This window comes from Acanthisitta chloris, unplaced genomic scaffold (genome assembly GCF_000695815.1).
Source record: "Acanthisitta chloris isolate BGI_N310 unplaced genomic scaffold, ASM69581v1 scaffold10539, whole genome shotgun sequence".
Classification (NCBI taxonomy): Eukaryota; Metazoa; Chordata; class Aves; order Passeriformes; family Acanthisittidae; genus Acanthisitta; species Acanthisitta chloris.
Window position 1 is genome coordinate 45,928 of NW_008691990.1, and position 14,021 is coordinate 59,948.

General features: G+C 44.1%; 1 protein-coding gene across 1 annotated transcript in view; it reads left to right on the forward strand.

Annotated features, from left to right (window-relative positions):
* Nucleotides 1–14,021, forward strand: part of GRIP2 (glutamate receptor interacting protein 2) — a 57,142-nt gene that overhangs the window by 22,372 nt on the left and 20,749 nt on the right. Inside the window, exons 12-16 of the mRNA XM_009082482.1 lie at nucleotides 3,057–3,202; nucleotides 3,862–3,942; nucleotides 12,144–12,210; nucleotides 13,030–13,175; nucleotides 13,466–13,610. Coding sequence (XP_009080730.1) covers nucleotides 3,057–3,202; nucleotides 3,862–3,942; nucleotides 12,144–12,210; nucleotides 13,030–13,175; nucleotides 13,466–13,610 — 585 coding nt within the window. The remainder of the gene's footprint in view (nucleotides 1–3,056; nucleotides 3,203–3,861; nucleotides 3,943–12,143; nucleotides 12,211–13,029; nucleotides 13,176–13,465; nucleotides 13,611–14,021) is intronic.

Genomic DNA, 14,021 nt, shown 5'->3' on the forward strand with positions numbered 1-14,021 from the left:
CTGCTCAGACACAGTTGTTTGATCATTGTGTTTCTGGCTTTTGAGTATGAATAGTTTGCAATAGCAAAGTTTAGCAGCTGGCTGAAGCTGTCAGCAAAGCTTTGATCCATTGTGGGCTGAGACCCACCCAGCAATGTGCAGACACAGATGTGCATACACACACAGATGTGCATGTCTGGCCTGTGCAGGCCAATTCAGGGGCATGGAAAGGTGCAGTGGACCAGTTTCTGCAGCCAGCAATGTGTCCATGCTCACAGCTGCTCACCCTACAGCTGGAGTGACCATACAGATGCTGATAATGCTGAGTGAGGTCTTCAGTGCATATCCTGCCCAGGGCTTGAATATGTGCTGCTCAGTATCTAGCAAGACACCTCCACTGCTCTGTTCCTGTCTTTAAGCCGAAGGAATGAGTCATGACAAATGCAAATCTGTGCAGCCCCTAGGGAGACATTCCCATCCTGGACTCCAACACATCTATAGGAGTGCTTGTTCTCTTGTTCCTTCTGATTTTAAAACACTTCTGCTCTTGTAGTCTCAAAGCACTTTGTGAGCTCTGATGTTAAACTGCACGTATCTGAGATAACTGCCTTCTCTTTGGGAAAGCTGTTCAAAGGTTCATGTAGGATCCCACACCAAGCCAAGGAGAGTTCTGTAAGAGCCTTGGCTCCCCAGGCTCTGCTCCCAGCTGGAAACTGGTGGCTTTGTATGATTCCAAGGATTAACAAGTCACATCAGGTCTCCTTGCACTTGTAGAGGGAACCAGAAGGTTGTGGCTTCACTCCACAAACTTTTATAAACCTGCAAGACCAGAACATAAATAACTGTGATTGACTGAGAGTAACAGTAAAAGAAATTAAATACTTCTGACCTAACCAAGCTTTTGGCTGTAAAACACTCAGGCAAATCTGTCTTGAGTAAGGAAACTCAAGAAACAGCTGTTTGGGAGAAAGCAGCTCTGGTGGGAAAGGTAGCAAAGGTTTGCATTGATGCAGTGTAAAATGTTCCGTGATCTCCCAGCCCTTAGGGCTGAAACAGCAGTGCCAAAATGGATTGTGTCCTTGTGTGACCTTGAGATGACAGTGATGTCTGAGTGATGCAGCTGCTGATCCCTCCTTTGCAAAAGGTGCATTGGGGCCATAGCGAGAGAGCTCTTGGTGGCAGAGGAGTCATCTCTGTCATACTCTGTGCAATCTTCATATTTATAAGCTGATATTTCTAAGTGCATCCATGTGGCTGCATAGCCACAAGTCCAGTAAAGGACTGTAATTAAACTCACTGTAATTTATTAGCAAGGGTGGATTCATTTATACATCATGGAGTTGTCTGTCCTAATCCAAGTTTCCTTGAACAAACAAATCTGAATTTTCATCTCATGAAATAGCCAACATTTTTCCATGGATGCCATGAACTCAGGCAGCTGCATAAATATTCTGCAAGTTCAATACTTTCCTACCAGTAAAATAACCTCCCTAGGCTCTCTCCAAACTTGCTCTTATCTCAGTTTTTGATGGGCCACTGGCACAAACTGTTGTGCTTGTTCATTTTTCTTGAATTCAGATGTGTGTACTTCTTCTTGATAACCCAGGAGGTGAATAATACAGACAGTGTCCATTGCCTTTGATGTTCTCATCGTGTGCCTGGAAGCTGTGGTACTGTGTTTTCTTACAACTGAATTGCGTGTGAGTGATGAAGAATGACTGAAAGGTTTAGTAAAAAACAAGCTGTCTTCTTTGAGGTATCAATGGAAGAAAGAAGAAGGCAACGGATGTATTTGAACATTAAACAGGAAGGGAATAAAGATTCTCAGGAGAAGGCTCAAAACAGGATGACTGATTTCTTTTGGAAAACCTTTGTGGTAAAATAACTCAAGATGTTGAGGCAAACCTTAGATTTGATGCCATAACCATCAACCTATTTTGGAGACCAGTCTGTAGCTTCTGTTAATGATGGATGAAGAATGGTTTCCCAAACTCTGCTTAAATGGACAACCTTATAGACAGGTGATGAGTGGAAGGGCTGAAAGGATGTGGTTGTAGTGAACAACTGATAGAGCAATTTCCCGTGGCCAGTCACAGGGAACACTACAGCCTTGGTTTTATAGAGCCATGGGCCAGCTCAGGTGAACTGTGGGAGATAACTTGGAGGATCATCTTGATGACATTGCAGTATATTTGAAAAAAAATAGTGAATGTAGGAATGCTGTGGTTTGTGTGTGAAAAGAAACTTGCTTATAGATACAGAGGGGTCCCAAGAGACAAACTGTGTTGCAGCAGTACATCCTCAACATAACCTTGCCATCATGTTCCTCTCCCAAAGCAAAAAACCTCCTGATCTCTGGTTCTGGAGAAAGTGGATCTAAACCAAAAGCCCCAAAAGGGTCAGTTGTGGTTATATTGTCAGGCTATCACATCAGAATAATATTGGCCTTTCAAGGCAGTTAAACAGTATCAATGTACATTTGGCTTCCAGAAATGCAATTAGAAGGGATAAATGATTATCCAATTTGCTGAGACATTTTGGTGAGTTTATTGGATTGTAGCTTCAGTATTCACCATGTATTAAGCAGAGGAATCTGTGCAATTTTCAGTGCCATTAATCTGTCTTCCAGAAGGGTGCAGGTGCATAGGAAGATCCACATACAGTTAGATAGGGAAGGAAGACTCATGCCCTTGCATTTGTCACTCTCATCTCTCAGCCACAGAGTTGACATTTAGGAAGGTGAAGGTTACTTTTTTTTCCAGGGTGTTGCAGGAAATGTGACCAAAAATGGTTATTTAGGAGCAAAGTATGTCTGAACTTAAGAAAACCACAAGGGTTTGCTTCCTTGTGCCCTTCCATGGACACTGGGACGGGCATTACAAAATGAGTTGTTTTCCCTTTGGGGCCACTTCTGCAGGATTTGTTACTACTTTGTGTATTTTGTAACAGATTTGCCTGGCAAAAGTAACTCATGGCTGGTTGTGGGGTTGTTTTTTTCCTCCTTTCTGTTTTTCCTCCTTTCCGTTATTTCCTTGCCTCCTTGTTCCCATTCCCTCTTTTCCTACTGTGGCCTGCAGGTGTGGGCTGCTACAAGTAGGAGACAGAGTCCTTTCTATTAACGGCATTGCGACGGAGGACGGGACCATGGAGGAAGCTAACCAGCTCCTGCGTGATGCTGCGCTCACCAACAAAGTGGTGCTGGAGATCGAATTCGATGTCGCAGGTATGTTGCCAAAGGAATTGCTGCTCCTCACTACCAGCAGAACACTGCCAGTGCCTTTGCTGACCTATAGGAGGGAGTGTATTCGCATAAATACATGAGGTTTTTGCTAGAGCTCAGAGGGAAGAGTGAGAAGCCTCACGAGGACCTTTCCCATTTCTCGTTGTTCTCTAATGTACACCGAGGTGGAGGTTCTTCTTCTGATCCTTTCATAAATGTTTTGTGCTCATCACTTGGCTGAGATAAGCCTAAGGAGTAGATGAAGAGGACACCTGCATTCTAAATATTTGTCCATTAATATGAATAATATTTATATTAATTTATGGCCTTGAAGCCAGGAGGGAGCCAAAGCTATTGGCTGGGGGTAAAGTGCAGCTTTGTATTAAAGAAGAAAAGAAGGTTTTTTTCCTTTTACATTGACACAGCTGCTTCAATCTCAAAATACAGCATGATGTGAGCACTTCACTTGATGTTCAGAGCATGTATTTTTAATAAGAATCCAAATTTCAACCTAAAGTCCACAGGGCTTCAGATAACCTTATTTGAACCAATAAAGCTGAGCTTTATGGGCTTGTTTTCTTGGTACAAAAGAAACCATCCATGCAACTGAAAGCTCTTTTTTTCCTCCTATTTTCCTTTTTTGTCTGTTTTTGTTTTTATAGAGTCTGTCATACCCAGCAGCGGTACTTTCCACGTTAAATTGCCCAAGAAAAGAGGTGTAGAGCTTGGAATTACAATCAGCTGTAAGTATTGCTCAGACTTGCACGAGCAGTTGCAAGAGCTGCTGCTTTCCACCCTGGCACATGAGAGGGCCCCAAAGGAGGGGGATAAGATGATGTGGGTTTTCCATAGTGCTCACAGAGCTCCTGATTTACCCCAAACTGAATCAGTTGTGTGGTTCCTGCCTCCATGAGCTGGTGGCTGCAGAGAAAAACAGCTGCATGAAGGGCAAAGGATCAGTTGATCTGTGTTGCAGACGAATATTATATTACGTTATTAGCAATATTGTTTTTTTTCTTTGCTCACAGTTGTATTATGTTCTTTTTAAAATTGAATTGCCCTGGTGTGGTGGGACCTCTGCAGGGAGAGGTGGAGGGATGAGGGCAAGTGAGAGGTGAACGTACAGCCTGAAGGGTAGAGAGGGGAAAGTGCCAAGAGGAAGAGGAGGAGCATGAAGAAGGTGGTGGACCTTAGAGATGGGGAGAAGGCACTTTAAGGACAGGAGGGTGCAGGGATTTGCCAGGAGCTGTTGCACTGACTAACTCCAGCCACGGAGCAGGAGATCCATGTACCAGGACTTGGTGTGCTCTGAGAGAACAAGACATAAACCTTTTCTTGTCTCCTCTGCTCACTCTTGATTAATTATCTTTGTTTCTCTTCTGAGCATATTTTTAATTTAAAGACCTTTCGGCCTCTTTCGAGAGGATGCTATAGGGAGATATAGGCAGATCCATCCCAAATTTCTGGCTAGGTTGGGATCAGTGAATTTTTTCCTTTATGGCAGATGTGAGCAGGTCTCTCATCACTCATCCCTCTTTCACTGCTGGATAAACTGAATTGAATCATCTTAGATTTGCCATGCCCAGAGACTGCCACCACCTCTCATCTGAAATAGAGCAGCTTGTGAGACTGCAGTAATGGGATCTCACGTCTAAGCCCCCAGGAGCATGGGCCCAGCTGTGTCTGGGGAATGGAGTCGCAAGGGACACTTTTAAACTAGATTTCATTAAAATAGATAAGCTATTTGTAATTACCTCTTGACATTTACAGCATTAGTTAGCGAGTTAATTGGAGGTGTTCTGGTCTAAGTGGGATGATTCTCAGGAGTGACTTGAACATTGACAGGATGATGGCTTTGCACCCTGTGATATTTCTTCTCCTTCTTCTCAGCTTCCCCTATTTGTGCCACGAGGACAATCCTGAGAAATAACAGCATGGTGTTTAACATTTGGCTTGGTAGCAATTACTGTCTGAACACATCAAAGTGCTTTCTGAAAGCAGCAGGGTGTCCGTAATGGCATTTCACTGGTGGGGGAGCAGGGAACAGTGCAGCCTGCACAGGGTTCAACCTGCTGCCTTGCCCACTGCCTTGGCATTCCAGCCTCAGGTAGCAACCTAGGACAATGGATCTGGCAGCAAAAAAACTTCTGGCTTGAGCAAGTCCAGGATTTTACCCCTTTTAATCTTCAAAGTTTACTTTGTGTCTGGGGCTGGAGAGCAAAATGATCCAGGCAATACTCTTGCTGGCAAGAATATTAGTTTTTATTTGTGGAGTCTCACTTGAATGGGATCTGCTTCAGAAGTGCATTTATACTTCAAACATATTTTTGTGTCAAGAAGGTTTTCATCTGAAATTTGTTTAAAAAATTGATTTCACACACTGTTTTGAAATCATGGCTAAACAAAAAGAAAGTGACCCCTGGGTTTTTAATAGATGCCCATTATCCAACTACAAAGTAGTTTTCTGACACTATAATAGATTTGATCTTTTTGATTGTTGGACATATTTGCAGGACATTGTTGAAGTAATGCATACGCATAATCTTAAAATATATTTCAGTCCTTTGCTGAGTCAAAGCCAAAATTATATTTACAAATGGAGCAGAAGACAGGCACCCAGAAAATTCGGTAGCAAGGGTGAAATGCTAGCTGAATTCTAATTCTGTTTTCATATATTAGTCTGTATAAGCCTATGTCCACATGACCCTTAGCAAATTAGATCATCATTTTGTCACTCTGCCTCTGACCAAGCAGATAAATAGACCAGTCTGAAACGTTGAAACCAAAGCAAGCAGCCTTATGGTAAGTAAATCCTGCAGAGGCATGATATGCATGCAGGAGTGTGATGCAAGCAGCAAAAGAAAAGTGGTAAAAATAACTCTTCTCTGTTTTGCTCAGTTCCTTTCCTCCCAATTCTGCTGATTTGAATGCTTGTATACATCTAGAAACAGCCTTTACAGCTTCTCTTCTGATATGGAAAAGTATTTAACTACTGTTTCAAAGTAGGGGACTTGGTTTACTGGTCTCCTACATTGGATTCCTGTTCCTTATTCTGTAAAGCTGGGGCAGCTTGAATAGATGGCAAGGTGGAGGGATCAAGAGAAGACCCCCTGCACTGTCGTGGCTACAGAGTTGGGTTTGTTCATAAACTTTGTGATCTAGCTATGCTGCAGATGTAAGATGAGTTGCTTTTGTTGAGTTTTACCTCTTGATTTCAGCAGGCTCATCTCTAGTTAATTCCTCTACCTAGGAAGGTTTGCCTCTGCCTTCTTACACAGGCAGAAAGTGTTACGACCTCATCAGAGGAGCACTACAGAAATAAATGTGATCAAGTTCTTGCTGTGCTGTGGCTTTCAGAGCTAATTGGGAGATGGACTAAGTGAAGGGGGGGAGAGCAGGATTCTTGATGGATGTGTTGCAGGAATTCATGTAATGGAACTGGCTGCAGGAGGAACCATAAATCTGCTGAAAATGCTTATGAAAGGGCTGAAAACCCAGGAGGTTTGTGTATGAGGAGGGCAAGTGCTGCTGGTTCTGGGATGAACACACAGAGAGGGACTGCGCTTGCTCCTGGTGAGGGGCAGATGTTTGCTGAGGGCATTTAATCTTATCAGAGGTCTTGGGGTTTTCCAGAAAGAGAAGGCTCAGACTGGGGGAGTCCCTGGTTGTGGTCTGTGAGCATGGATAGGTTTCTTCCCCCTGCTCCAACACATTGTGGGAAAGAGGTGCAGCAAATCAAGATACATGATGCAAATACATGCATACAGCACTGTTTTCCCTTCTGCACTTTGTCCAGGGGTGAAGGGGCATGAAGTGAGCCTGTTGTTATTTTCTCCATGCTCCAGTGCCTCAGCCTCTGTCCCAGGGAGAAGAGCATTTGTTTGTAGAAAAGCTGCTCTGACTGAAGAGTAAAATGTGCTCCTTTCTGCTCTGAGAGCTGTGCAGGCTCTGAAGCTCACTTGTTTTCAGGGACCTCCAAAACTCTGAATTTTGGGCATGCAAAGATGTCCAAACTGAGATTTTTGACTCAGGGATATGAAGATTTAACTGTTGTAAGCCTGAACTACCCATCTCTGTTAGTAGAACACATGCCTCAAGTGCCCTGATCTTGATGGCTGCATTCAGTTCTAATGATACTGTTATGCCTTTGCAGGTTTTCTGTAAATCTCTTACAAATTAAAATCTCCAAAAGTGACAAGCTAATAGCCATGTATTCTTGTACGTTCAATACCTAACCTCTTAAAATAAGATATGGATTTGTTATTAGCCTCTGGAAAATGATAGTTGATTACCTGAAAGATTGCTTTTTGTGTTGAGAGGGTTTTTTTTCCTGTCTGTCTCAAATACCCTCTCTAAGGGCTGGTTGTGACATTCACTGCAGGGTACAGGTGTGTTGATGTTGCTGTTTAAACAGATACTGAAATTACCTTTCATTTTAGATATGCATTAATGCTTTATATAGCATGTTTATCAAATTACCTTTATATATCTTACAAATCAATTCCTGTGCCCTTGGCGTGAAGTACTGCAGATAAGGAGTAGGTAGTGTATCTGCTTGCAGGCGATAAAACGGGAATTTGGGGAGATAGATAACTTCGATTAAGTTACTTAAGCAATGTAATCACTGTCCTAGTGAGAAGATGGATCTGTGAGCTGAGCAAATCTGGCTTTGCTGGTGCTGGATTAGCCTGTGCCTTGCCACCAGCCCAGCAGAGTGTGTCTGCAAGGGGCAGTGAGCCTGGCAACCACTGCCCTGCCCCTCACTGACACTGCAGCTTCAGCTGAGATCTGCAGCTGATTCACTCTGGTGCTTTTATTGAACTGGGATATTCTGATCTGGTTTTGCTACCTGGAGAGTGTGAAAGGATATAGATCTGTGATGGTGCAGATATCTTGCTGGAGGCACTGATAATTTATGCACCTGCTGCTAAACTTAATGAGTGATAGACTAAAAAGTTGGATGCTGAGGATTTGATTTTCACTGCTGCCTTTTGTAATCAATTCTGATTTGCTTTTTTTTCCTCTTCTCATTCCTTAGCTACCCTGAGATTACTGGCTTCCTGATTTTGTTTGTTATTTCCCATTTAAAAATGCTTGCTTATTTAAATGCATCCTTAAGGCTTTATTGCAATTTCTTTAATTACACATTGTCAGTGTTGCTTTGGCTTGGTCAATAGCAAAGGGCATTTATTACGGGTTGATGCCTGTGAAATATGTGCTCGTGCTCCTTGGAGGGGAATAATTTACCAATACAAGTCATTATGCATTCTATTGAAAACACAAGCTGGACATGTGTTTCTGGCCTCGTCATCCATCACAGCGTAAACACCGAGCAAGCCAGAGTCCCAGCAGAGGTGGCGAGAGACTGAAAGCAATTTATAAAAAGTAAATAACAGTATTGATCAATTCACCTTTTTATCACTGCCCTGTCACCACTGCCAAGCAGTGTTTTCATTTTGAGTTTCTCCCCCACCCCATGCTTCTGCCTTCACCAGCTGTTGATTTATGGAGCTTTCTCTGGGCCACTGGAGCAGACTTAAACTATCTTTTGTACTGGTAAAACCCACCAAAAATACAAATGTGTCTGAAAAAGAGCCTATTTCCACCTGAAGTGGTTTGTCCTGGCAGGTGGAGGCCACAGCCAGGATGCCTGCTGAGAGTGGGCACAGATTTCTGCACACAGCTTCTGCCTCTGTGCCTCGATCCATCGCTTCCCTTGACTTCCTTTGCCGCCGTCTCCATTTGACACAGAGGAAAGCAAGACCCAGAGGCAAGGCTGGGTGTCCAAACCATGTCTTTCTGCAGCAGAGTTACCAAGGCAATGTCCTTTGAAGAGAAGTAACCACATTAACAGCAGAAATGAATGGCTAAAGAGGCTTTACTCATCTGTGCAAGTGCCTTAATGCTAAAGACCGCATCCCTAATAAAACAATAATGCAGTTTAAGTTGGTGGTTTTAATTGCAGGAAAATTGGAAATTGTTCATCCAAAATCTCACCAGGGGTCTATGTATCTAATGCCTCTGACCTAGACTGAGCCACCACTTCAGTGAAATTGCAGCTCTCTTGCCTGTAGACAGGAAGCTGTTACACGTCACTCTGTGTGAATGGCCCAGGATGGTTGACAATGTTGGTCCCAGGGTGGTCAGGGCAACCTGATCCCAGTGGATGGGCAGAATGCCCATCTGGGCACTCTGCTGGAGTGCCAGAAAGGGCTTTGGAATGCCAAAGATGTAAAGTAATGGAGTTAGTATCTGCTGTTTTTTAAAATGAACAGCAAGTGACTGTTCTGTGCTTTGAGATTTCATTATCTTAACTTTGTATCTTATGTCTCTTGAGATAAAATGGTTATTCATTAAGTCTCTCTGACTTAGCCTTCAGATTTGATGTTTTTTTTTAAAGCCTTTGCATTTTACACCAAGTGATTATGTAATGCAATGTTGCCCCACCCCTGGAAGTGTTCAAGGCCAGGTTGGATGGGGCTTTGAGCAACCTGGTCTAGTGGAAGGTGACCCTGTCCATGGCAGGGGGAGTGGAACTAGATGGTCTTTAAGGTCACTTCCAACCCAAGCCATTCTGTGATGATTCTGTGATGATTATTTAAAACAGAGGGCTGCCATTTATTAAAGCTTGGGTGTTCTGTTGGTAGGGGCAGTCATATGCAGTTGTACATGGCTCTTGCATTTAACCGAGGTCTCAAGAAAATCTGTTTGGAGAGCATTACTTAAAAAAAAAAAGCAAACACAACCCAGTATGATTTTTCGTGCTTTGTTTCCTAATGGACAAAGTACTTGGTTTGTCACCCTTGCTTCTGATATGGGAAGCTTGTGCTGTGTTCAGTGCTGACACAGTTGTGGAGCTGCAGAAGGACAAGGTCTCATTCTCTGCTTAGAGACTGACCTGGGCAGGATCCCTCCATGTGTTGTAAGGCCTTGCAAAGCAGACGCATAATTTCTGCAGAGCTTGAGGCAAGTTGTTGTCTATACTTACTGGCTTTATTTATTTTTTTCTTTTTCTCCCTCTCTGTTCTTTTGTGTGTTCATAGTCCATGGACATGTCATGCTAGCTGTGTCTGGGTCAGGTTAGAGATGGCCATCCCCAACCCGCCACCAGGACTGTGGAGATTCTCCCTAACCCCTTTCTGTCACACTGCCTCTGCTTTGAAACTAGTAAACAAACCTTGCAGTGAAAAGTATTTTTGCTAACCTGGATCGTTTTGACAGAACCAGGCTAGGGAGTGATTAAACATGCAGCAATGCCAGCCCGACCTAGGGCTCAGGGTATGCTCACAGGATCTCCCCTCACCACTGCTCAGACCACCATGTTGTACAATTCTGTCAGCAGCCAAAACATCTCCTGTATTGAAAAAGAGGACAGCAGTAGTAATTATCAGGGCAATACTTCTCTGTCCCCTGTGCTGTTAGTCCGTGATGTGTGGCCTTCTCAGTCAACATGGGGATTTCTGCATTGATTTTGCCTGCTGCTCCCTATCCTTCCTTCCCACTGTTCAGCTCTCCCAGTGTGTTTTGATCTACCTGCAGCCTGGCCCATGCTGTGGACAGGTTGAACATAGGCACAAGCCCTCAGTGAATCTCCACAACTCATCCTCTTCTCTTCGATCCGCGGCAAGAAGCTGAACACGAGTGTCCAGTCTGAAATTGTCTGGCACCATGCTCCAGTAAGACATGAGGAAAATCATTCCTTCAGGCTCTGTACCATTCAGCAGTCACATTGCTGTGACTATTATAAAATCAGTCACAGTCTGCTTTTCACTGTCTGACCTCACTTTGATACTCAGCCCTGCCATGACAGAGTTTGGCTGTCTTTTTGCTCTGCTCAGTACAGAAGGTTTAGTTATTTCTGGGAGAGGGTATCCTTAAAGGTGTTGGGTTAGCACATATGTTTTTAAAGCTCATAAGTGAATGTAAACAACAGAAAAATCTAGAGCAGAGAGGTTGGTAAGCACTTACTATGCCTGACTTTCTGTGTGCTCTCTAACTGCTGTTCAGGCAGGTGGATCTCTGTGTGGTTGATGCCACGTGCCTCACAGATATTTTAATCTCTGACCTGCACCTGACGTGTTCAGATGCTGTGAGTTTCTCCCTTCCCACACAGTTTTTGTGAGAAGCTGAGAAGTTCCGTCAGCTTTAAATAAGGCAATGCAATTCCCATAGCAAGGCAGGAGGGAGTGATGCGATGTGGAAAGGATCCTCTTGGCATACGTTCGGTGCGTGGTTGACAAAGAGGTCAGGAGAGGTTCAAGTCAGAAATCTTTTGGGTTTCTCAGGAGAGCAAGCAGGTCTTGCAGGCAAATTTGAAAATATGAATGCTCCCAGAGATGTGTACTCACATCTCTTGTGGGCTGAAAAAGTTATCAGGGTCGGGCAGGGGAGAGAAGTTGGAAACCACCCCTTCCAGCTGAGCACAGACCAGTCTTGATTCATCTGGTTGTATGATAATGTGGCCTGGGGATCTGAACCAGCTGGAAATCAGTGCTTTATCTACTTTTTCCTGGGTCATTTTCCTCCTGGAAAATTTCCCAGCTGACTTTACTTCAAGAACACAGAAATGCTTGTGCTAAGCACAGGGCTGAGCTGGCTGCCCCCTGGGCAGCAGTGCTGATGTCTGACTGCTGCCGCAGCCATTGGCTCACTTGTTGTCCTGGGTCAGAGATGTAGGTGAGCAGGTGTTTGACCTGAGATTGGGCAGTGCCACCTGTTGCTGCTGGACACCACACATCCTCCCCTTCAGGAGGCGTCCAAGGAAACTAATGTGGGCCAAGGGCAATCAGCAAGCTTTTTCGGGGATTTACTTCTTTTATTTTTCTTATTTTTGTGAAGCAGAATGTAAATCCCCTTTCCTTATAACTCCTTCTCCCCATTAACCATCCCTATCCCAGACAGCAGACTCTATACCAAGCTTTGTGCCCATGTGTCTCTTTTGCAGCTGCGAGCAGAAAGCCTGGGGATCCTTTGATCATCTCTGACATCAAGAAGGGGAGTGTAGCACACAGGTGAGTGCAGAGTTTCCCATCTGCCAAACCCATTGCAAAATATCCATCCATGATATGCAGAATGTCTACCAGAGAAGTAGAATGAAGCCTAAGTGGTAGCACTTGGGTCTGGATTTTGCCAGCATCCAAGGAGATCTCAACCCTAGAGGTTTGTCTTAGGCCACAGTAGGGTTTGCAATAAAAACTGTCTGTATTGAAGCAAGTAGAATTGAGCTAATGGAGAAGGTGGCCAGGGCACTGGTTCAAATGTCTGCTGACTCTCTGGGAGATGGATGTTTAGCATTTAAGAGCATGTAGTAAAGGGCTTCATATATCCCAGGAGGTGCTATGGCTCATCAGGTAGTTTGCCAGGTCTCAGCTCCTGCTCAGGTGAACAGAGTGAGTGAATTGTGGGCACTGGTGGAGAATTGTGCAAATAACTCAGCATTTATTGACTTCACCTCTGATCCCAACACCTCACAGCAAGGCTTTCAGAGGAATTTAGTGTGGCCAGAGGGCTCATTTCTAGGAGTTCTAAGAGCTCACAGGAGTTTCCATAAGAGGTAGAATATCTGTCAATTAAACATCAGGCATTTTCAGTGCTGTAGTTTACCCAGGATGTGTGTCTAATCTTTCTGCCTGGTTCTGTGATACACACTCTACACAAACTTACTTTCTTTAAATTACAGTTGTCCCAGGCTCAGTTCATGGTTGTTTCCCAGAAAAGATCAAGGACAGTAAAAAGTTAATATTGTCATTTCCATGGCAGAACTGAATGTGTTGTGGGATCTGAAAGGCAAATACAAATATACTTTCAGTTTTCTTTCCCTCTCCATGTAGAACTGGCACCTTGGAGCCGGGAGACAAGCTGTTAGCCATTGATAACATCCGACTCGACAATTGCTCAATGGAGGATGCTGTGCAGATTTTAAGGCAGTGTGAAGACCTGGTCAAATTGAAGATTAGGAAGGATGAAGATAACTCTGGTACAGAAATCCTGATGCAAACTGGTGCCTGTCCACTGTAATGACATTTCCCAATAGGTAGTGCAAACTCACGAAGATAAGGGCTGCTGCTGTCCGGTCACCACTTTCCAATTGATTGTAGTCTATTTTTGTTATTCTGCCCTTAAATGATGTCTGGAAGGTTAAAATCCTATTTGGTATGAGCATGGCTGAAGACTTCCGGCTTTTGCTTCTAAATGCCGCAAGTCTTTCCTATGACCTCTTTCATATGACTAATTGAAAAAATTCAGCACTCCTGTTTTTTCTTTCAGATGAGCAGGAGACAACTGGTGCTATTATCTACACAGTGGAGCTGAAGCGATACGGAGGTCCCTTGGGAATAACCATCTCCGGGACGGAGGAACCTTTTGATCCTATCGTCATTTCAGGCTTGACTAAACGAGGGCTGGCAGAGAGGTGAGGTTTGGGGGCAGAGGGGTTGAATTGATTTGAGAAGGTGTCTTGAGCTGTGCCAAGTTTCCTCTGCTGTCATAAACTCTTCTTTGGTGTTTTATTCTGCTGGAAAGATGATGTGCTATGAAGGACCAAGTGCTCTGAAGCAGGGTGGTTGGGGCTGTGCTGATGGGGCAATGAGAGAGGCTCAAAGCAGGGCACTTCAGGAAAAGTCAGATCCAGTGAGTCAGTTGAATTCTGCAGCCAGGAACAAGTGTTTATCTGTTCCTCTTCCACAGAGGTGCTCCCTGGTCTGGGATTTCCTATCCACACCTTGTGTCAAGAGTGTGTCCAGCCTGCCCACAAAACTGCCATAGACTCTGTCCAGGACTCCCCTATGGCTAAACTATGCCTTATGGTCATTGCAGTGGTGTG